This window comes from Diabrotica virgifera, chromosome 3 (genome assembly GCF_917563875.1).
Source record: "Diabrotica virgifera virgifera chromosome 3, PGI_DIABVI_V3a".
NCBI classification, from domain to species: domain Eukaryota; kingdom Metazoa; phylum Arthropoda; class Insecta; order Coleoptera; family Chrysomelidae; genus Diabrotica; species Diabrotica virgifera.
The window spans coordinates 249,117,954-249,141,046 of NC_065445.1; the positions used below are offsets into that span (position 1 = coordinate 249,117,954).

At 34.2% G+C, this 23,093-nt stretch overlaps 1 protein-coding gene across 1 annotated transcript in view; it reads left to right on the top strand.

Annotated features, from left to right (window-relative positions):
• Positions 1-20,156, top strand: part of LOC126881671 (vesicular glutamate transporter 1-like) — a 55,005-nt gene extending 34,849 nt beyond the window's left edge. The window contains exons 6-8 of the mRNA XM_050646063.1: positions 5,314-5,590; positions 6,888-7,008; positions 19,911-20,156. Of these exons, the coding sequence (XP_050502020.1) occupies positions 5,314-5,590; positions 6,888-7,008; positions 19,911-20,105 (593 nt within the window). The 3' untranslated portion in view covers positions 20,106-20,156. The remainder of the gene's footprint in view (positions 1-5,313; positions 5,591-6,887; positions 7,009-19,910) is intronic.
• Positions 20,157-23,093: the final 2,937 nt, after the last annotated feature.

Consider the following 23,093-nt stretch of genomic DNA (forward strand, 5'->3'; position numbering starts at 1 on the left):
GTCTTCCTCGGCCTTCCCTTTTTTCTTTTGTTTCCCATTTTGGCTTCATGTACCTTCTTTGTAAGTCTATTTTGCTCCATTCGTTGTATGTGTCCAAACCAGCTTAATTGTTTGTTTTCGATCTTCCTAATTATCGGTTCTTGTTCCAACTCTCTTCTTATATCTTCATTTCTGAATCTGTCAAACTTCGTAACTCCGGCTATTTTTCTCATGTATTTCATCTCCGTCGCGTTTATCATTGATTCATGTTTCTTTTGGACAATCCATGTTTCCGCCCCATATGTCATTATCGGATTTACTATGCTGTTATATACTCTGAGTTTAGTTTTGTTGCTTATTTCTGACTTTCCAAAAATTGTATTATTTAAAGGGTAATACACGCTAGTTGCCTTCTTCAGTTTATTACTTATTGCCAAGTCCGTTTTCCCATCATCTGTTATTATATTTCCCAGATATTCAAAAGTAGATACATGTTCTATTACTTTTTCCCTTACTATTATATTAGTATTCCTTTCTCTTTTCTCATCTTCATTTATTATCATAAGTTTTGTTTTGTTGAGGTTCATTTCCATTTTTAATTTATGTATCTCTTTTTGCCAAATATCTATTAGTTTCTGCATTTTCTCTACTGTGTCTGTGATTAGAACTATATCATCAGCGTATAGAAGGGAGTTGATCTTTATTGCATTTAAGTTTTTATATCCTACTATGTATTGAAGGTTTCTTGTTTGATCTTTGGTATTTTTGATTAAAGTATCCATGACTATTATAAACAAGAGGGGGCTTAGTCCATCTCCTTGTTTAATTCCCTTATCCCATTTAAAAGTGCCTGATCTTTCTCCATTTATTTGTACTTGGCCTTCTACTTCCATATATATAGATTTTATGACTTTTATCATCTTTTTTGGTATATTATAGCTCTCCAATATTTTCCACAATATTTCTCTGTTTATCGTATCAAATGCCGCCTTCAGATCGACGAACATGAGAAATAGTTCATTCCCTTTACGGCATTGTCTCTCTATTATATTTCTTATGATGTAGACGTTATCGTTTGTTTGACGGTTTGATCTGAATGCAGCCTGTTCGTCTTCCAATTCTTTCTCTATCACTGATCTTAGACACTTCTCTATAATTCTCGTGTATACCTTGAAGGCGACCGATGACAAGCATATTGCTCTATAATTCTCGCATTCATTATGTTGTCCTTTTTTGTATATTGGTAGAACTATGTTCTTCTTCCAGTCATCTGGGATTTTCTCTGTACTCCATGCTTCCTTGCATATCTGTAATAGCCAGTCCTCTCCTTTTTCACCCATCCATTTTATCATTTCTGGATCTAGTTGGTCCTCTCCTGCCGCTTTTCCAAGTTTAATATTGTTTATAGCTTCTTCCAGTTCTTCCTTCCTTATACTCTCTGGTTCCTCTTCCTCCTCCAGTTCTGGTCTATTTCTTCCTGCTTCATATATTTCTACTTCTTCGTGTTTGAATTTATCTTCGTAGTATTGTTTCCATACTTCTACTATTTCTGTAGTCTCTATTTTCAATTGGTTATTTTTATCTTTGATTCCATACTGTTCCCTACCTTTTTTCCCTCTTAGACCCTTTATACGGTTCCAGAATTTTCTGTTATCTGTTTTGTAATTTGCTTCCAATTCTTTTCCGAATTCTTCCCAGCTCATATTTTTCGCTTTCCTTACTGCTATCTTTGCTCTATTACGTTTCTCCATGTATTCTACTTTGTTATTTTCATTTCTACATTGTTGATATTTTTTCCAGGCTTGCTTCTTTTCCTTTATTATTTTCTTTAGTTCTTGACTCCACCATTCTGTTCTCTTATGATATTTATTTATTGACTTTTTTCCACAAATTTTCTCTGCTGTTTTATATAGTGTGTCTTTTAGTATTTTCCATCTTTCTTCCATATCCAATTGCTCTCTTTCCAGCTCCATTCTTTGCAATTCCTCATATATTTCTTGTTTATAGTCACTTTTCTCTTTCTCTGTTTTCAGCTTCTTAATATTTATCTTAGTGTATGACTTATCGACTATATATTGCTTTTTCTTTGTAGTCATTTCGGCTACGAGTAGCTTGTGTTGAGTATTAAGTTCTGCAAATTTTTCTGTTTTTATATTTTTGATAATATTCATTTCTGCAGGAATCACGATGTAATCTATTAGACTTTTGGCATTTCTTTCCTGTGCTTCAAAAGTGTATCTGTCCTCCATATTTTGATACCAGAATGTATTTCCAATTTTTAAGTCGTTATTTACACAAAATTGTATCATCTTCTTCCCATTTCTGTTCTCAGCTTTTTCTCCATACCGCCCAAGGCTTCCAAGTCCCTTGTTGATGTCATTTCCAACTCTAGCATTCCAGTCTCCCATAATAATTATGTTCTCAGTATCTTCTCTCACTTCGTCTAAAGCTGTTTGGAGTTCGCTATAGAATTGAGACATTTTCTGTTCTTCTGTGCCCTCGACTGGTGCATATATTTGTATTATGCTAACTAACTCGTCTAGTTTTATACTTACGGTAATTATTCTAGAGTTTATTGCTTGGTATTTTACAACTCTCCCACTCAGATCATCCGTGATTATAAAACCGACTCCCTCTTTTGCTCTTTCCATTTCTTGTACACCTGAGTAGAAGAGCTTGTAACCATCGCCACATCTCATATTTCCTCTTCCCTTCTTCTTCGTTTCACTCAGGCCTAGGATGTCAATGCCGTATGTTTTCATTTCCTCTGTCAATTCGAATTCTTTACTATAAAGACTTGTGATATTCCAAGTACCTATTATTGTTGTTTCCTTTCCATTATTTTCGTTGTCCTTTTCCATTTGCGTTGTCTTTTTTACTAGTATCTTTGCAGTTTTTGGTGCCTGTGTTTTCAGTTTTTTGAGTTATATGCTCCCCCTTCTGCTGTTCTTATTGATTTTGGTATTTGCTGTATTTCGTTTCCTGGGGATCTTTCACTCGCTTTTCTCCCCTTTGTTTTTTGTTCCTCTGCTCCATTTTCAGGTTGAATTTCTCCATTGTTATCATTTTTGTAGCCCAACTGCTCCGGGGTATATATTTCTCCATCTATTTTGAGCCCGTTATAGTTTAGGAACGCTCTGTAACCTTTATCTCTAGCCAATTTCAGTTGGTGGATTAGAAATTTCCTTTTCTGTTGGTATTCTTTTGAGTAGTCTTCCGTAATGAATATTTTGCTGCCCTTGAGTCTGCGTGTTTGGCTTAGTATCTCTATTTTTTTCGACACATGTTTAAGTTCTATTTTTATTGGCCTGCTTTTATTATTTTGGTTTCCTACTCTATAGATATCTTGTATCTCCTCGTTTTCGTCTATTGAAATGTTCATTTTATTAGTTATTTCTTTGAATTTATTTTTTAGGATTGCTCTATTTTCATTTGTTGTTTCGTCTACACCATGTATCACAATGTTTTTCTTTCTTACTTCTTTTTCTAGAGCCTCGATTCTTCTTTCTTGCAATTTCATCTCCTCTTTGATTTCCAGGTTTTCCTTTTTGATCAGTTCATTTTCTAATTTTAGCTTATTGAGTTCGATTGATATAGCATCTATTTTATTTTCTACCCTAATCTCTCTCTCTTCCATTTTATTAATTAAAAGATAATCAATGCTTATATACATAGACAAGCAGCTAGTCTGGCAGTAAAGCCCTACTCACCAAATCGTAATGGGTCAGGAACTACAAAGATCTCAACAATCTGGCAAAAAATAATAAGGTGTCTTTAATATGGGTGCCGGGTCATAAAGGTGTGCATGGGAATGAACTAGAATATTTGTTGGCAAAACTGGGCTCGAGAGAAACCTTTATAGACCTAGAACCATTCTGTGGCATCAGCAGAGATGTCACAAGAAACGAGGTTCGGAAATGGCTGTTAAGGAATTGTCAAAAGAAATGTAGAGCCACTCAAGAGCAAATCAAGACTATGCAAGTTATCAAGAATATTGATAAAAAACTCTCGAACAATTTGATGAACCTCAATAAACGAGAGATTTCTAAGTATGTGCTCCTAATATGCTGCTTTTCTCCTTGGGTGATAAAATTCCGATTTATTTTCTAATAGCTTCGTAATTACTTTTGTACAATTCAGATGGCCACCTTAATTCAGATGGACTTACCCAAGTTGTTTTTATGTATTTTGATCCGTACAACACGAATTTTTTGGGTAACATTTGATCCGGATGTCGATAAGATTCTTATAAACAAAGAACTTGAGGAATTACATAACAGCGATTTTTCGCAAAACAAAACATTTTTTTGAATATTTTTGGGTGATTCTAAGCAAAAAATGTTCGTACTAGTTTTTTCGCAGGATGCATAGATTTCGAGATAAACGCGGTTGAACTTTCAAAAAATCGAAAAATTGCAATTTTTGAACCCGAATAACTTTGGATTAAAAAATATAATATCAATTCTGCTTATTGCATTTTAAAGTTCAAATCAAATTCTATTGGCTTTGATTATTTGCATTGCTAAAAATTATTTTTTTTTTATTGTTAAACCAAGCTATATACACAGTGCTTGAATGATGTTTTCAATGCATTTCTCATTTAAAATCGAACGAGTAGGCGCGCATACAGACAATTTCTACGTAGATTACGTACATTAAAACGCGTGCATTGGGCACAAGAAACACTATGTGTTTATAGCTTTGTGTAACAATAAAAAATTAATTTTTAGCAATGAAAATAATCAAAACCGATAGAATTTGGCTAGAACTTTCCAATGCAGTAAGCAAAATTCTATTTTATTTTTTAATCAAAAGTTATTCGGGTTCAAAAATTGCAATTTTTCGATTTTTTGAAAGTTCAACCGCGTTTATCTCGAAAACTATGCATCCTACGATAAAACTTGTAGGAACATTTTTTGTTTAGAATCACCCAAAAAATACAAAAAAATGTTTTATTTTGCGAAAAATCGCTGTTATTTAATTCCTCAAGTTCTTTGTTTATAACAATCTTATCGACATCCGGATCAACTGTTACCCAAAAAATTCGTGTTCTACGGATCAAAACACATAAAAAAACTTGGGTAAGTCCATCTGAATTAAGGAGGCCGTTGTACCCCCCCTGGCGACAGGACTAAGTAGACTTATGGGCCTGTAATTTTTGAGGTCGGTAGAATCACCTTTTTTATGTATGATAATTTCTGCGTTATGCCACTGAGTTGGTGTTATTGCTTCCGGCAGATATCTAGTGAATAGTGATGAATAGATTTAGTTCAATTAATACATTGTACTAAAATGTACTATTTTAATAATTTGCCTTTTTATTTATTTTTTTAGATTGTCTAAGCTATGATCTCAAAGACGCAGGATTTGTATCAGCTATGCCATATTTGGCTATGTCTGTGTTAATTCAGCTCACTGGACGGTTCTCCGATTACATCGAAGCAAAGCGAGTTATTACTACTACCAATGTGAGAAAGATTCTAGTAGTTGGAGGACTGCTAGTCCAGAGCATTTTTATGGTGCTCGTCGTCCATTGGATAACCATTTTTGGCAGCAATTTTTGCCTTATTATGGCTGTAGGTTTGGGAGGTCTGCCTATGGCTGTTTTTACGTAGGTTACCTTTTTTATTGAATATAATTGTTAATACTTACATACTTACATATGGGTAACTTATAATTTTATTTTTCAAACAAAAATACCAATTTCTTTAACCTCGCCACACGGACGGCTCTTTTATTTTTTTTTTAGATTTTTCCAGATTTGGACCTTATCCACGTTGGGGCAATTAAAGCGATGTTGGTTTTCTTGTAGCTCATGACACATCTCTAATTCTCTGTGTAACATCACCCTAATGATTTTGTTTTATCATGTTGTATCTGCTTTTAATATGTCTAATTCTCCAATTAGGGTACAGCAATTCTTCTTCTGATGGCAGATTTTCCGTAGATATCACTCTCACGTAGCATGGTGAGCACTCCTATTAAAATTTTATGTAACTATTCTGGACAGTGTTTTATTGAATTTTCAACTGCATTAAACTTCGATGGGACTTAGGATTTAGGGCTGTCTTAATGGACCGACTAATATGTGTTTTGAGTCTCTTGTCTGCTTCGTTTTTTCTACATTCGATAGGATTTTTCTCCAAATATGCTGCAGCTGCAACTTTTTTTACAAAGTTGGTTTTTGGTCATCCCGAAATTACTTTTAACGAGTCATTTACAGCCTTCTCAACAAGATATGTATAGAACAGATTAAATCTACACTGAAGCTGAGTATTATGTCACAGATAAACAAAGAATCGTTGCTGTATAATATATTATTTCTTATTAGTATATTAAGGCACGTATCCGATATGTCCGCTCTCCTCTTGCGCTTCGCGCTGCTGCAACTGCTCCACATAGTAGATACGTTGGCGCTCCTGGACCGTGCATCAATTCCCGCTCCGTCTTGGCGCTCCAATAGGTGGCGGTTTATATGTAGTGGAGCGCATGTCATATCCATTAGAGCAGTTGCAGGGAGCGGGGGGTGCAAGAAGTTCGCGAACATAGTGGATACGTGCCTTCACGTTTTCGATTAACCAGACAGGTTAAGAGACACGTCTATTAGGTTTTTTGTAGTGTGGTATATCTTCTACATTCTAAAGTATTGTTTGAGAGTTTAGGTATTTTTTTTTCGATACAAGTACTATCATATTGCTTTCATTTACCCTAGTAAAAAGTAGTCCTTTATTTCTTTTAGCGATTGTTGTATACCACCATTATAAATATCTAGTATTTTGAACAATTGTGCTGTACCCAATCCATGGTACAAAGACGCGTCTTTGTATCATGTACCCAATCTGTACTGTACGAAATTTTTGTATCATTGTATCTTGTAAAAAACATAAAATGTTCTATCGGTTTTTTAGGGTTAATCCTCTGGATCTTAGTCAAAAATATGGAAGCATTATCGGAGGGCTAGCACATACATTTGGAACTATTTCTGGCATTTTAGCTCCAACCTTAACAGGATATATTGTTACCGAAGAAGTAAGTTCAATAAATATTATATAATGTATACAGATACGAAATAGCCTCACTATTGAAACGCGAATGTTTCTGATCGAATCTTCGATCTAATTAAAAAAAAAGTTGATTAATAGAAAGCTGAAAATTTGTTAATACGTGGGTGAATCAAATATGAACCGACCTTTCTGTCCCCGCTTAGCATAAACTGGTGAATATGTCTAAATTAGTAATTAGTCCTGTGGTGGAGTCTAATGTGTGACTTCGCGCTACCGCATGCTCTCTAAAGCCGGGTCCAGATTACATAACAAAACATGTTAATAACAAAGTTATACAACAAATTTGTTGTACCACTTTGTTATGTAACTTTGTTATACTATAGCAAAACATCCAGACTCTATAACAAAAAACAAAACAACAAAATGCGCATAACTTTTGCAGGTGAAAAGCTGGTAGGTTAGGCAGTATATAAAATATCTTCAATTCTCGCTGAAATTGCCCAATCAGCATACGCATTTTTTTTTTCAGCTTCACTTGTATCTGTTTTCACTTCTGCGGCTATTTCAGTCCATGCGTCGTGTTTTTTATTTCGATTTTTAAAATCCATAAATGTAGGGTCCCGTAATACTCGTTGCTCACGAAATAGCTCAATTAAATGAGTAGTCAGTTCTCTCGACCATTCCATCGCTTAAAGAACCCCACGTGAATATAGAAATGGAAAATTTAGAAAAATCACTCAAGAACGAACAGGGCGATATGATTAAAATCGTTGCTGCTCGTGAACTATGCCAGCCAGAGAAGAGAGGAATGTTTCAATAACATGTTTTTAAATGTAGATCAGTGGCGATGCGGTTTTACAACAATGTTTTATAACTTTCTTTGATTTTTACCGACAACTGTTGGATAACATAAAACATGCTATATAATCAGAAAAATGTTATACAACAAGGTGTTTTAAAATATATATATATATATATATATATATATATATATATATATATATATGTTCGGAAAGATTTCCGCGGTCAGGTAAATGAAAATTACTAAGTTCTCGGGAAGAACCGCGTTGAGAATTTATAACTCGACGTTTCGGCACCCTTTTTGGAGCCATTATCAAGAGGGGTATGGTTCCGTTCGAGTTCGGGGTCTCAATCTGCCTACTCCCCTCACTCGTGACGTACCAGTAGTGTCTTGTTCTCTAGGAGAACGGTCAAGCGGCACTGAGGTCTCAATCGAGTTATAAATTCTCAACGCGGTTCTTCCCGAGAACTTAGTAATTTTCATATATATATATATATATATATATATATATATATATATATATATATATATATATATATATATATTTATTTTTAGCATCTCATGACGTCCCCCCATGTTAAACTGTAGTCTCTCGTGGCGTCCAGGTCTTCGTGGACTCCGATATACGGTTGCCACGAGGATTTTCTCTAAAATTTATCGCAGGTGAAAGGTACCACTTCCTACAATGCTTGAACAAAATATTGGCCGGATGTCCTCAGACTCGTTATCTGTATAATAATATACACATTACTTGAGGCAGTTGCCGTCAGGCGCGCCACGTTCGCTTGCTGTATATCTAAAATCACTTTAACGGTTTTGATGACGTCCAAATATATATTTATTCATTTTAAGGTTGTCGCGGAATCCGTATATTTCAGTTAATGTCCTCATGGCTTCTACTACGCTGTTGCCACCTCAAATGTTGGTATTTAGACTTCGGATATTTTTATAAATGATTATTGTAGTATGTTAAAACAATTATTGTTGTGACAGATTAATGATATTCTCTTTGTATAATTAACAGTGTATTTTTTTACTGCAAGAATAAAAACAATTAAGAAGTATGTTCATTAAAATTGATGAATTTATCATAACCAGTTGCCGAAACTGGTAGTCTAATTGCTCAATTGTAACATATTATAGAAGTGTTAGAATTTAATTCTTAATTCTTTATTAGGAGATCCAGATTTAGAAATTAGAACAACAAATACATTTAAAGAATATAAATGTCTCGAATCTATATTATCTAAAGAAGGCAAAAGAGACATCGAAAACAGAACACAGCAGGGCAAAATAGCGGTAAACATTCTAAGCTCTCTACTATGGTCTAAAGAGATAAGACAAAAAACGACAATCTATCGTACCTTGGTAGAGCATATTATGACTTATGGAGCAGAAGTTTGGCAGATCACAAAAAAAGATAGAAAGAGAATAGAAGTAGGTAGTAGAAATAGATTATCTAAGGAGAGCGTGTGGTATATAAAAGATCGCATCAGGAAGGAGGACAAAAACTGTATATTCCAGTGTAGATAGAATTGAAACGAGACAACTAGCGTGGTATGGTCACGTCAAACGAATGAATGAAGATAGATGGCCAAAGAAAGCTTTAAATTACATACCACAACAAAGAAGAACAAGGGGAAGGCCTTCAGTTACCTGGGAAGAAGATGTACAGTACATCATGAGAGATAAAGCCATCAAAGAAGACAAATGGATGGACAGAAAAAGATAGCGGTCGAAATGCGAGAAGTAGCAGAGGCTATAGGAACCTCGCTTATAGATATAATTATTTATTACAATATTTTTAATAATATAATTTTTCTATTCTCATACTACAATATATCAATTATAATGTCACCACCTGTATAATAGATATAATCAGATAGATCATTAGATAGAACTAAAAACGCAGGACGAACTTCTCCAAGAAGTAATTACATAAAATAATGCCCTCTATTCGTAACGGAACATCACAAGAAATATGGGAGACTTTTAAACATTGTGTAACAACACCTAATCCTGTGAAACGGAAACACTGGATAACAGATGGAACCTTTCAAATCATTGAGAATAGAAGAAATCTTTGTCAAAGTGGTATGCATAGTGAAAGGAAAAAAGCTAGTTTAAGAAACCTCAATAAAAAAGTAAAGCGAATATGCAAGGCAGATAAACAACTGTACTATCAAAGTATATGCAAAGAAATTGAGAGACATGGTCAGAATAATCAGCCGAGAGATCTATTTAGAAAAATACGCTACTTAACAAGATACTTCAAAGCCAGAACTTGGGCCATTGAAGACAACACTGGAACTCTGAGAACAATCAGAGAAGATATAGCAGATACATGGAGATCGTATTGCAGGTACCTATATAAAGATGATTAACCCCAAGAACCTGTTAACCAAATCTTTGATGAAGTAGAAGGAGAACCTGATATACTTGAAAATAAAGTAAGGCTAGTGATCATTAAGCTTAAATATAATAAAGCACCAGGTCCAGATATGATAACAGCAGAAATACTCAAAGCCACAGAAGAAACTGGCGTAAAATTACTTCATCTACTCTGTAACCAAATATGGCATTCTAAACAATGGCCTGAAGACTGGACAAAATCTACAATAACAATAATTCATAAAAAAGGCAGCTTCCATAAATGCGACAATTATAGAACTATTTCTCTTATATCACATGCCAGTAAAATAATACTAAATATAATCAATGAGAGACTAAAAACATTCCTTCAAAGAGAAATTCCACAAGAGCAAACTGGATTTACCAAAGGTAGAGTTACTCAAGAACACCTGTTGAATATAAGACAGATAATCGAAAAATATAGGGAATTTAATATTCCACTGTACATATGCTTTATAGATTATCGTAAGGCGTTCGACAGGGTCAAGTGGAGACACTTATGGCAAATACTAAAAGAAGTAGGCGTACCACAACACCTTATTTCGCTTATAACTGAACTATACGAACACACTATTGGATCAGTTAAAGTGCTTGACACACTTTCAAAGGAATTTCATCCAGAACAGGGTGTCAGACAGGGATGTATACTATCTCCACGATTATTCAACATATATGAAGAGCATATTATGAGAAGAGCACTTGAAGGATGGGAAAAAGTCATCTCAATAAATAATCATAAAATAGACAACCTACGTTTCGCAGATGACACAGCCCTTCTTGCAAATAGTCAATCAGAGCTGATTGATCTTACACGACTGGTTGAAAACGAAAATCAAATATTTGGTCTGCAATTAAACATATCAAAGACATGCGTCTTTGAAGTAAGGGTCAAAATAAAGATTAAATTAGCCAAAGACAAAAACCGGAAAATAAACACAAGAATCTAATTCACAAAAAGATTGAAATTAAACCGAACAGCAGTGTCCCAACATGAGGAAACAGTGGAAGAAATATGGAAGAACTTCAAGGATATTATGCAAAAACTGCAAACGAAATTATAGGGATGAAAAAAAAAGAGAAAAGAAATGGATAACCGGAGACACATTGTACTCCAGGGAAATAAGGCAAAAATATACGTTCGGAACACTTGACCGGCCAGGTTGCAAATGGATTTTTTGGATACTATATACCTATTACATTATAAATATAAAAATGTCCGTTACAGTTCGGACGATAATTTTAGTTATTAGCAAATAAGGGTCAAAAATGTCAGTTTTTGAATTTTGGTACAATTATTTGTTGCTTCGGAAGTTGCAAAATAAAACTTAAATTTCAAAAATAAAAAATTTGCTATGTGAAAACCGCATGAAAAAAGAATACTTATGTTTTCAAAGTTTTTAAAAAAATAATAAAAAGTCATTTTTATCATTCCGAAAATATTTTAGTAAAGTAGAGTCATTTTTGGCTTATAAACAATTTGAATAACTTTGTTAGTATTGACTGCAAACTAAATTAATCGATTTAGGGATGGGAAAAACCTACGGGTTATAACCTAAAACCGGTTTTTTAATTCGAAATAATCGGTTTTACCGTTTTTTTTTGTCCCGGATATAACAGGTTTTTTCTTTTTAAAGTAATAACCGGTGAAAAACCGAATAAGTTACCTGTGGAAAAAAAATTTATTTAGAGAAAAATGAAGAAATTTCTATCTATCTTCGATCTCAATCATATGTATTATAAATAATATGCGAAGTAATAAGTAATTAACCCAAACAACCATAATTCAACTTTTATTTACTAATAGAGAACTGGACGAAATTGTCACATCAGCTTTTATGAAACAATTTTGGGAATAGTTATTTAGTTTTAGATGATAATATAGTTACGTAAAAAAGTAAGTGATCTGCTTGAAATCGATATTCCAACCATCATCTAAAAATTGTTTATACTTGAGTACTTGAGACTTGAGAGTCTTGTATGAAATGTGAATACCGAAATACGATTAGGAATCTCCAATATGTAATTTTTAAATATTAGGAAATAAAAGGTAGGTATTACAAACGTATTAAAAAATATAACCTACTGAAATTTTTTGATGGCAATAGAGAAGTAAATAATGAATTGGTTTATCGAATTTATTTTTAAGTAAAATATAAGTCATTTGGATATTTTTCTAAACTTGATAGATATAAGGGACATTCGGTAGATCGGGTAGGATCATCATTTTTGAGAATATCCCAATTATTGACAACGCACTATACGCCGAAGCCGTCTACAACGAGCGACGAATCAGAGATTGGGGTACTTTCGCCCATTTTTAGGGTAATTTGAAAGCGCCTGGGAAAATTTTTATTGGTTGAATTGGTTGGGGAATTTTTCGGGAGGAGAATTGAGCAAACTAAAGTGCAATATAAATGTAACATTATAACCTATTTGCTTTTGATTAAAAAAACGAAAACCGGTTTTTGGAACAACCGGTTATTTGACCGGTTATAACCGCCAGGTTAAACCGTAAGTAAAAAAAACGGTATAACCGAAACCCGGTTTTTTGTTCAACAACCGCCATGCACCATCCCTAGACTTTAGGATTTAAAAAGCTGGTACTTTTACATTATTATTGTATTATCGGTTTATAACCTTCTCCGTCTTCCGATACCCGTTCGCCGTCCGCCATTCCTCTCTGTCCGCACATTGATCTACTTACAGACCTCTTTCATCCATGGCTTTGTTTATTCCTGCCTGCCAACTTTTTCTCGGTCTACCTCTTCTTCTTCTACCTTGCGGTTTCTAGTTTTGCACTTGTTTTGTGATTCTATCTTCATGCATTCTTTGTACGTGACCCAACCATCGTAGTTTATTTCGTTGATTTCGTCATTTATTGTATGTGTGACCTTCATTATTTCTCGTACCCGTTCATTGGTGACATGTTCTCTTCTTGATCTTCCTGCAGCTCTTCACCAAAAATCCATTTCAGTGACATCTAACATTTGTTTTGATTTTTCCTTGATATGCCATACTTCGCAGCTGTATGTTATAATGCTTTTCACTACGGCGTTATAGATTTTTTCTTGTTTTGGTTGTTGATCTGCTTGTCCCAGAGTACTGAATTTAGGAGCCTAATTGCTTTCCTGCCCTGAGTATTTCGTTCTTTAATGGCTCCGTCCAGTGTTCCATCATTCGTGATTTTCATACCCAGGTATTTATATTCGTTACATTTACTGATTGTTTCTCCTTCTTCTATAGTCGAGAAAATGAAGCATTTTGGCTCGCAATTTTTTCGTCCAGCATGGATTTACTTGAAATTTTCACCGAGGGTAGGGAATAGTCCAAGGATCATTTTCTATATCATGCCGCTGTACGCTAAAAGCTTGGGGTGGTTGCCACCCCATCTCGGGGACGGGAATTTTTTATTATATTTTAACCACGTAAATCGATGTAAAAATGAATTCTAAGAAAAAAATGTTTTTTACATTTTCTTACTTTCTGTATTTATAATGTAATAGGTATAACTCTAAAAGAACCATTTGCTACCTGGCTGGTCAAGTGTCGTGACAAAAACCTTATTTTAAGGAAAAGTAGTAGAAAGGAAATACAAAGAAAAATATAGCGGTTAAAAAGCAAGCCAGAAAAGACAAAAGATACTACGTAAATCATATGGTAAAAATGTCAGAAAAAGTTGCGCAAGAAAACGACTATCAAATACAGTACAATATCATCCGAAATTTGACAGGGAAAACACTAAACAGTAATAAACAAATCAAAGATAAACAAGGAAATAATATAATTAAATCAGAACATAAAATAATACAAACGTGAAAAGAACCCTGCGAGGAAATATATTCCAAACACCACCTATAGACGGAGATAATGTAATACAGGAAATAAACATTAGAACAGTTGAAATTACCAAAGAAGAAATACAAAACACACTGAATCAACTAAAAAAATGGCAAAGCCGCTGAAAGCGACAAACTACCGATAGATTTAATAAAGGCGGACGCAAACGAATTAGTACAAATGTTACACAAATTCTTTAACAAGATATGGGCCGACCAGGAGCTCCCACAGAAATGGAACGTGGGTTTAACCATTAAGATACCAAAAAAGGGCGATTTAAATAAATGCGAGAATTGGCGAGAAATAACACTGCTAAGTGCCACATTCAAAATAATGTCAAATATCATATTGAATAGACTGAAGCCAGAAATAGACAAGAAACTAAGACTAAGAAACAACCAAGAAGGTTTTCGCGCAAAATGCTCCACTATCGACCACATTTGTATTATATCTGTACCTACCTCGTATCTTGTCCCTGTACCTCTGTATCTCTTGTACTCTATAATTATCTTGGAACAAGCTGGTGAATGGCAAAAAAATATAAACATGTTTACTTTCACTTTGACTTTGAAAAGGCCTTCGATGGTATAAACAGAGAACAAATGTGGAAGATTCTAAAACTATATGGACTACCGATAAAATAAATCAACTTAATCAGACTATTTTACAGGAAATATAGAGCCAGACTAGAACATGCGGGAAAAATGGTAGTAGATATAGCTATACAAAGCGGAGTTAAACAAAAATGTGTGCTATCCCCGACAATATTTATAATAAAAGCGGACTGAATCATGCAGAAAATAAGCGATAATAAAACAGGTATTAGATGGAAATTGCATAACTAGTTGGACGATTTGTAGTTCGCAGATGACATTTGTCCCCTAATCGAACATAGCAGCCATAAGCAAAATAAGATCGACAAGCTTGCAAAATACTCCCAAGATAATGGGCCTGAAGATAAAGACAAAAAAAAACCAAACTTAAAAAAAAAACAGCAACCAAGGAACTAAAATTAAAATAAAAGGAAGACAAATACAGGAGGTATGTAGATAACTTTACATATCTGGGATCGATCATGGAAAAAAGGCGCTAGTAGAGCAGTTGTAGAAAAAAGGATAGTAAAGGCACAATATGCACTCATTATATAATCATATAATGCATTAAGGTGATACAGTAGCGATCAACAAGTAGCCAAAACGCGTTCCAAGATTGCGGCTCTAATTTTGAATATTTTTTCGAGATGTTTGGCACACCTATTCGTAATATAATAAAGAATGGCGGTACAGAGCCCAATTTGAAAAATATATTAATATGTGGAAATTACTCTGTAATTAAATACAATATTAAAAAAACGAGCCTGTACCGCCATTAAGAAGAACAAAAAAATACACTTTCTTCAAATAAACTTTTTTTCCGATGCCTAGATTTTGTGTCATTTTGGAACTACTAATGAAATAAAAAATTTTAGTAGTTCCAAAATTACACAAAATTTAGGCATCGGATAAAGAAGTTTATTTGAAGGAAGTGTATTTTTTTGTTCTTCTTAATGGCAGTACAGGCTCGTTTTTTAATATTGTATTTAATTACAGAGTAATTTCTACATATTAATATATTTTTCAAATTGGGCTCTGTACCGCCATTCTTTATTATATTACGAATACGTGTGCCAAATATTTCGAAAAAATATTCAAAATTACAGCCGCAATCTTGGAACGCATTTTCGCTACCTGTTGATCGCTACTGTTTCCTCTTAAGGAAAATCTGGAACACAGGCGATATATCACAGTTAACCAAAATCTAAATATTAATAGCTGGAGAAGAACTGTTACAAGAGATCATGAAAGAATTGGCGTTGAGATGAAGAGAAGTCAAACAAAGAGCGAGAAACAGAGCAATGGAAAATACTTGTATAGCAAATTTCGAAAGAATAAAACAGAAAAGAATGCGCTAATCCTGCAAATCAGCCATCTTTGATTTTTGGCTAAGAAACGCAAGAGCGCCCAATACTTCATAATAAGGGAAGGTATTACAGGGAGAGGGAGAGAGAGAGAGAGAGAGAGGGAGAGAGAAAGAGAGAGAGAGAGAGAGAGAAAATATACTAATTATTTATCAAAATAAAATTTAAGGTAAACCTAACCTAACCTATCGAAAGGCTCATCAAACAATTATTAACTAAAAAAAAAACATTTGTCAAGGGTATATAGTGGTATTAGGTATATTACATTATAACTTATTCCATCGAAATCTTCCGAAATCCATAATCTTCCATCGAAATAAAATAGAAAATTTTAAAGTCTAGAAAATACATTATTCATAACTACACCCAAGAAATATGTTTTTCTAACCTGATTTAAGAGTATAAAAACGAAAACAAAGAATTTACAGCAAATCTTTATCGTATATCCGAGCAAACCACCTAGTTGGCAAAAGTTATAAATAGAATTTGTCTGGGTTCTTCAACTAAATTCTCACGTAAACACGACCAAGGTTAAATATTTTACTTGATATTATAAGTACATTGTTGCCAGTATAACGGATGCCAAAGCGAGCGCTAACTGTATGGAATCATTCTTGTTAATATACACGCTGTATATTGATCGGAAGTCACGAAGAGTCAAAACTATACAGAAGCCACGAGGGACGCAAATGCAATATATATATATATATATATATATATATATATATATATATAACAACAAACACCTTGTTGTTATACAACAAGGTGTTTTAAAATATATATATATATATATATATATATATATATATATATATATATATATATATATATATATATATATATATATATATATATATATCGGTTTTAAAACGTTCTCCTACGTCTTCCGATGCCTAGTCGCCATTCACTTCGGTCCATCCAAAGGTCTTCATCCAATTCTCTTTCTCTCATTTCTCGATTTATGCCTTCTCTCCAACTCAGGCGGGGTCTACGTGTCCATACCATCTAAGCTGTTTGGTACTAATGTCATCTACTATTGTGTGTTTCACATTCATTATTTCCCTAATTCTGTTGTTGGTTACCCTTTCTAATCTTGATTTTCCTGCTGAGCGCCTCCAGAAATCCATTTCTGTTGCTTCAAGTTTTCTCTTGTATCTTTCTTTTATTTGCCATACTTCACTGCTGTAAGTGATTATACTCTTAACAATTGTATTGTATATTCTATGTTTGTTGTTGTTTGATATTGACTGGTCCCAGAGGATGCTATTGAGAAGGGTAATTGCTTTTCTTCCCTGGTTGTTTCTTTCTTCTATCGTCCGGTCTACGCTTCCTTCTTGTGTGATGGTCATACCAAGGTATTTATATGCGTCGCAATGTTTAATAATTTCGCCATTCCCCAGTGTAAGGTCCTGCTGTGTCCCACCGATACACATATATTCGGTCTTCTTTATGTTTATTTCCAAACCACCTTTTTTGTACTCCTCTATTTTAGGATATGTTTTAAAATATTTTTATTTAAAATTCTGTAACAAGTTATGACATTTTGTTATTTAACATGTTTTGTTACATAGTATGGACCCGGCTTAATGACGTGCAATCAGTTACGATTGCGATGAGCGAGAGAGTAGTGCCATGTTCGGTTGCACAACGCATTGTTATCAAATTCCTTGCAAAAGAAAATGTTGGTCCCGCTGAAATTTGGCGAAGATTAAAAAATCAGTATGAGGAATCAACACTGTAGAGTACATATTATGAAATTTTGGCATAGACAAGTTCGTGAAGGACGAGGTGCAAAACAAAAGTCATCAACGACGTGCAAAAATTGTCCCATAAAGGCGGAAACTCGTTTGTCTACAGGCAAAGTTTTAGCGACTGTTTTGGGATTATCGTGGCGTTTTGTTGCTGGATTTTCTTCATGAGAGACGAACCATTAATGTCGCTTATTACTGTAGTCTTTTGGATCGTGATAGAGCTGCCTATAGGTCCAAAACACGGGCGATGTCCTATACGAGATGTGTTGCTCTTGCACGACAACGCCCGACCACATACAGCTGCCCTAACATAAGAAAAAATAGCGGAAATCCATTGGACTCTCGTTGAACATCATGCATACAGTCCTGATATTTCATCATATGACTAGGACATGTTCAGTCCGTTAAAAGATGCACTAGGAGGGGCGCGTTTTGATGATGATAATCAAGTGGAGCAATTCGTGAGTAATTGGTTAGATACCCTCCCTCATTCTCTTTATGAAAATAGAATGTAGAAACTCCCTAGCCACTATGAAAAATGCATACAGAAGAAAGGAATGTGTATAGAAAAATGAAGTATTGTTTAATTGTTGTTATTATATTTCAGTAAAAAGTTACTAGCAAAGGTCGGTTCATATTTGATTCATCTCTCGTAGCTTAACGGTGTCTAGTCGGACAAACTTTGATGTACGGCAACACTGGAACAGGGAAAGTTTTAATTGTGGAATAGTTTAAAAATTTGGAACGTCAGATTACGAAAACGTCCCATGTACTTTGTCGGACAGAACATCCAATTGATTTGTTACCCTTTCATTAAACTCTCATGCAAAAATCAGACTGCTATTACTATCCAAGAGGATTCCTGTCATTTGATATGTTCTTCGTGTTCCACTCATTAAAATGCCCAGTTGGTGATAAACACCAGTCTGATTTTTGCATGAGAGTATAATGAAATATAATGAAATGGTAACAAATCAATTGGAAGTTCTGTCCGACAAAATACATGGAATGTTTTAGTAATCTGGCGTTCCAAATGTTTAAACTGTTCCACAATTAAAACTTCCCTTGTTCCAGTGTTCCGATACATTAAAGTTTGTCCGACTAGACACCGTCAAGCTATTAACAAATTTTCAGCTTGCTATTAATCAACTTTTTTTTTGTACGCTGGATCCAGGTCTATTCGGAATATTCGAATAAAATAAAAAGCTACTGCCAGAGGAGGAAAATTCAGTAATAAAAAGATGAAGAAATGAAGAGATGATACCTTTTTCTTCATGTACCGTGCTCGATTATCGAGCGTTGGCTATCAAATTGACTATAGTAATTTTGTTGACGGTAGCTCGGAAAAGGGATGTAGAGATCTGTTAAACCGCTCTATCAGGTTTTTAAGCAATTACGTTTTTCTTCGACCTGGCCCGCTTCTTCCGTCTTCCTCGCCTTGTATTATTAAATGGAGTATATTATATCTCTCTAGGTGTCGAATAACATGGCCAAAATATTAAAGTTTTCTATTTTTAACTGTTCTGACGACTTCCGTGACTTTTCCCATTCGATGCAAAACAACTTCGTTACGAACAACTCTATACATCCAACTTATTCGCAGGATTCTCCGATCCACTCAAAGGTTTCAGTTTCTTGATAACTGCATCTGTTAAAGTCCAACCTTCGACACCGTACAAAAGAGTAGCAGTAGATACCCTCTCACTAGTCTCATTTTCAGATTCAAAGTAATGTTGTTTCCACATAAAAGTTTCTTAATTTTAAAGAATGCAGCTCTGGCCTTTTCTATACGTATTCTAATTTCTTTGCTCATGTCCCAGTTCTCATTTAGATTACAACCAAAGTAGGTGATACGGTGATACTGTTAGTTCTCTCCAGTTATTCACCATAAGCTGTTACTACTTCCGATTGCATTGGCCTTTTACTGACAACCATCAAATTGGTCTTTGCGGTGTTTAGTTTGAGTCCATATTCATCAAACGTTGTGGTACCTAATCCTATTAATCAGATGTTAAAGTTCTTCGTACTTGCTTGCAATTAACATCGTTATACAGAGATGTTACCATTCAACTGTTAACAGCTAATGAGATATTTTTTAAACCCTTTTAAATATTGTAATGTTATAAAATTGTTAATATACACAATAAAAATGGTTTCTTACTTTTCAGACTAACGTAGACCAATGGCGCTATGTGTTCTACATAGCCAGTTCTATATATTTACTTGGAGCCATATCCTTTGGAATTTTTGGATCTGGTGAGCAACAACCTTGGAACAACTTTAACGTTTTACCCGCTGATAAGGAAAAAAGTGAAGTACAATGTTACGAAAACAAAGAATTCGAGTCCGAAGAAGCGCCGTAGATATTTTATTTGTTTAGTTGTGTATTTATTAATAAATTTTTAATTAAGTTAGTTTTTCCGTTATTACAATCTATTCCCAACGTGAAAACAACATGGTTATGCTTACTTTGCTGGCAGCTATTCGGAACAGTCTGTGGTGAACCCACATTGTAGTTACCACATTGTAACTATGTGTAAAAGAGAGAAGTCTAGTAGGACTTTCATAGCTACCGTTGGTGTGTCCTTCATAGCCTCTATGATTACAAGACACGGAAGTCTTCGCATCCAAGAATGCATAAACATATCAAAATAAGCATATCAAGGGCCAGATTTTGAAATTCTCTGGGATTTTTGGGGTCGCCGAACATGAATGCACTATAAGTGCCAACCCCCGGAGCACCTGGTGCTCAGTGTCACTGCAAAGTAACGTCGTTTTCTGGACTTTTGAAGGTTTTTGGCATTAAATTTATGCAAATAGATTACTCGGGCAGTTCTAGGGGTTGCTGAAAATGAATACGCCGTCAAAACCTACACCCGCAGCTCCTGTTGAAACCTCTATACTCTGGGTATTAAGTATTCGAAGAGAAAGAACTGACGAAATAGGGGAAAACTGGAAGAGAGGTGATTTAAGATAATAATGAAGAGTGGCTTAGCTCGGAAGAACAAATCAAATGGGCAGAGACACTATATCTCAAGGGAGTATTAGGGCTAGCTTCAATACACTGAATATTGGCTATGAGATATAAAAATAGAAAGATGGGATAATGAAATGCTGGAAACAAGATGGAAGAAAATGAGAACTGTTAATACAAAAATGGAAGGAACTTGATAAGAACGATGGAAATAGAGTGATATGAAAAGCACGACAAGGAGAGAAGAAGATGGGCGCCAACTCGGGCTTTCTGGGCCTAAAATTTGAAAAAGCTTACTTTACTTTACCTTTAGCGAAAAAAAACCTACTTTCTGGGCCGGGAATTTGAAAAGCTCGAGATTTTTGAAGTAACGAACGACAGGAAATAAATGACACTGCATACAATTACCAGAAATACAAAAATACTCAATACTAACCTTGTCTTGTTATATTATATACTGATAATAGAGACTGAAATAAAAATCAACCTTACTAATAACAAATATATTTATAATAAATATGTAAGATATATAATAAAATATACATCGAAAACTGAATAACAGTAGTAGTGGGTGGTGTAGAGATCGAACAGGACCTAATAGCCACTTAACAAGCAAATAACCACTACCATTGTGCCAAGCAAAGGTATTAATGTCACAATCCAAAACAAAGTCCGTTAGAATAGCAAAAAGGTCTTACAACTAATAGTTAGTAATATTACCTAAATGAACTCGACTAGAATGAGATACACGAAAAGAACATCTACGGTTACCAAAAATAAGTATCTCACCTAGCAAAAATAATAGTTATATAAATTAGTTGATCAGTGACTCTTTATATCCTATTAAAAAAAACCATATTAGATATATTCCCTATTTTTAAAAACCTCGACATAAATGTTAACAACCCTATTTCCTATCAAATTTTAATATGCAATTATTTTTAATGATTATTTGCCAAGATCTGATTTTATTTATTTGAAAAAACTATTATTTATATTGAATAAAAACAACGACCCAAAAACCGTATCTATCAAGAAAATATCTAGTTTACTTGATCATATGCATACGAAAAAGTGTACAGTTGTAAGCAAATATACAGGGTGTTTGGTAAAGAATGAGCCATAGTTTAAGCTAAGGTTCCTAAGGTTAAAATAGACCGATTTAAGCTAACTTACCTTAGTAAAAAGTTTAAAATAATCGAGATACAGGGTGTCAAAGTTAAACTTTTTTTTTATTTATTATTGAATATTTCCTGACAGGTATGAGATACAACATGAAATTTGATATGTGGGGGTTTTTGGGTCGAGAAAACTAAATTCCCTACCAAAAATTATGTATTGACCAGAGGGCGCCACATTCGTCTTCCAGCACTCATTTATTACGTTCAATTTTTTTTATCCCTCACTCTGTATAATTTTGACATTAAAATTTTTATTCTCCTATTAGTTTTACTTAAAAAAGTTATACTTCTTTCATCACCCTAAACTCAACCGTTTTCGAGATAAACGCATTTTAAATCTGCGATACACCATAATTTTTAGCATATCATTGTAGTTAAACCCGAAAAATAACTTAAAACCATAAAATTATCCAAAAATGTATCGCAAATTTCTTCAAATGGAATTTGAGATTCAATGACATAAATTTGAGAACTGGCACAATTATTATGGTTTTAAGTTATTTTTCGGGTGTAACTACAATGATATGCTAAAAATGATGGTGTGCCGCAGATTTAAAACGCGTTTATCTCGAAAACGGTTGAGTTTTAGGGAGATGAAAGAAGTATACCTTTTTTAAGTAAAACTAATAGGAGAATAAAAATTTTAATGTCAAAATTATACAGAGTGAGGGATAAAAAAAATTGAACGTAATAAATAAGTGCTGAAAGGCGTATGTGGCGCACTCTGGGCAATACATAATTTTTGGTAGGGAATTTAGTTTTCTCGACCCAAAAAACTCCCACATACTAAAACTCATGTTGTTATCTCATACCTCTCAGGAAATATTCAATAATAAATAAAAAAAAAGTTTAATTTTGACACCCCATATCTCGGTTATTATAAAATTTGTACAAAGGTAAGTTAGCTTAAATCGGTCTATTTTAACCTCATGAGGTTAAGCTATGGCCCATTCTTTATCAAACACCCTGTATAGTAACCAAGAGTAGATAATAAAAGTAAATAAACTTATCTTTCACAGCCCCTATTTATAAAATAAAAAATCGAAGTCCTCTTGGCACTATAAAACTTGTTGGCTGTAAGTATGTATTCAAGTGAGTACGTATTCAAGTAACGGAATTTGAAAAAAGGACCGCCGCCGGCAAATTTAATTCTTTTATGTGAATACGTCCGAAGATATATTTAATTTTGGATGTAG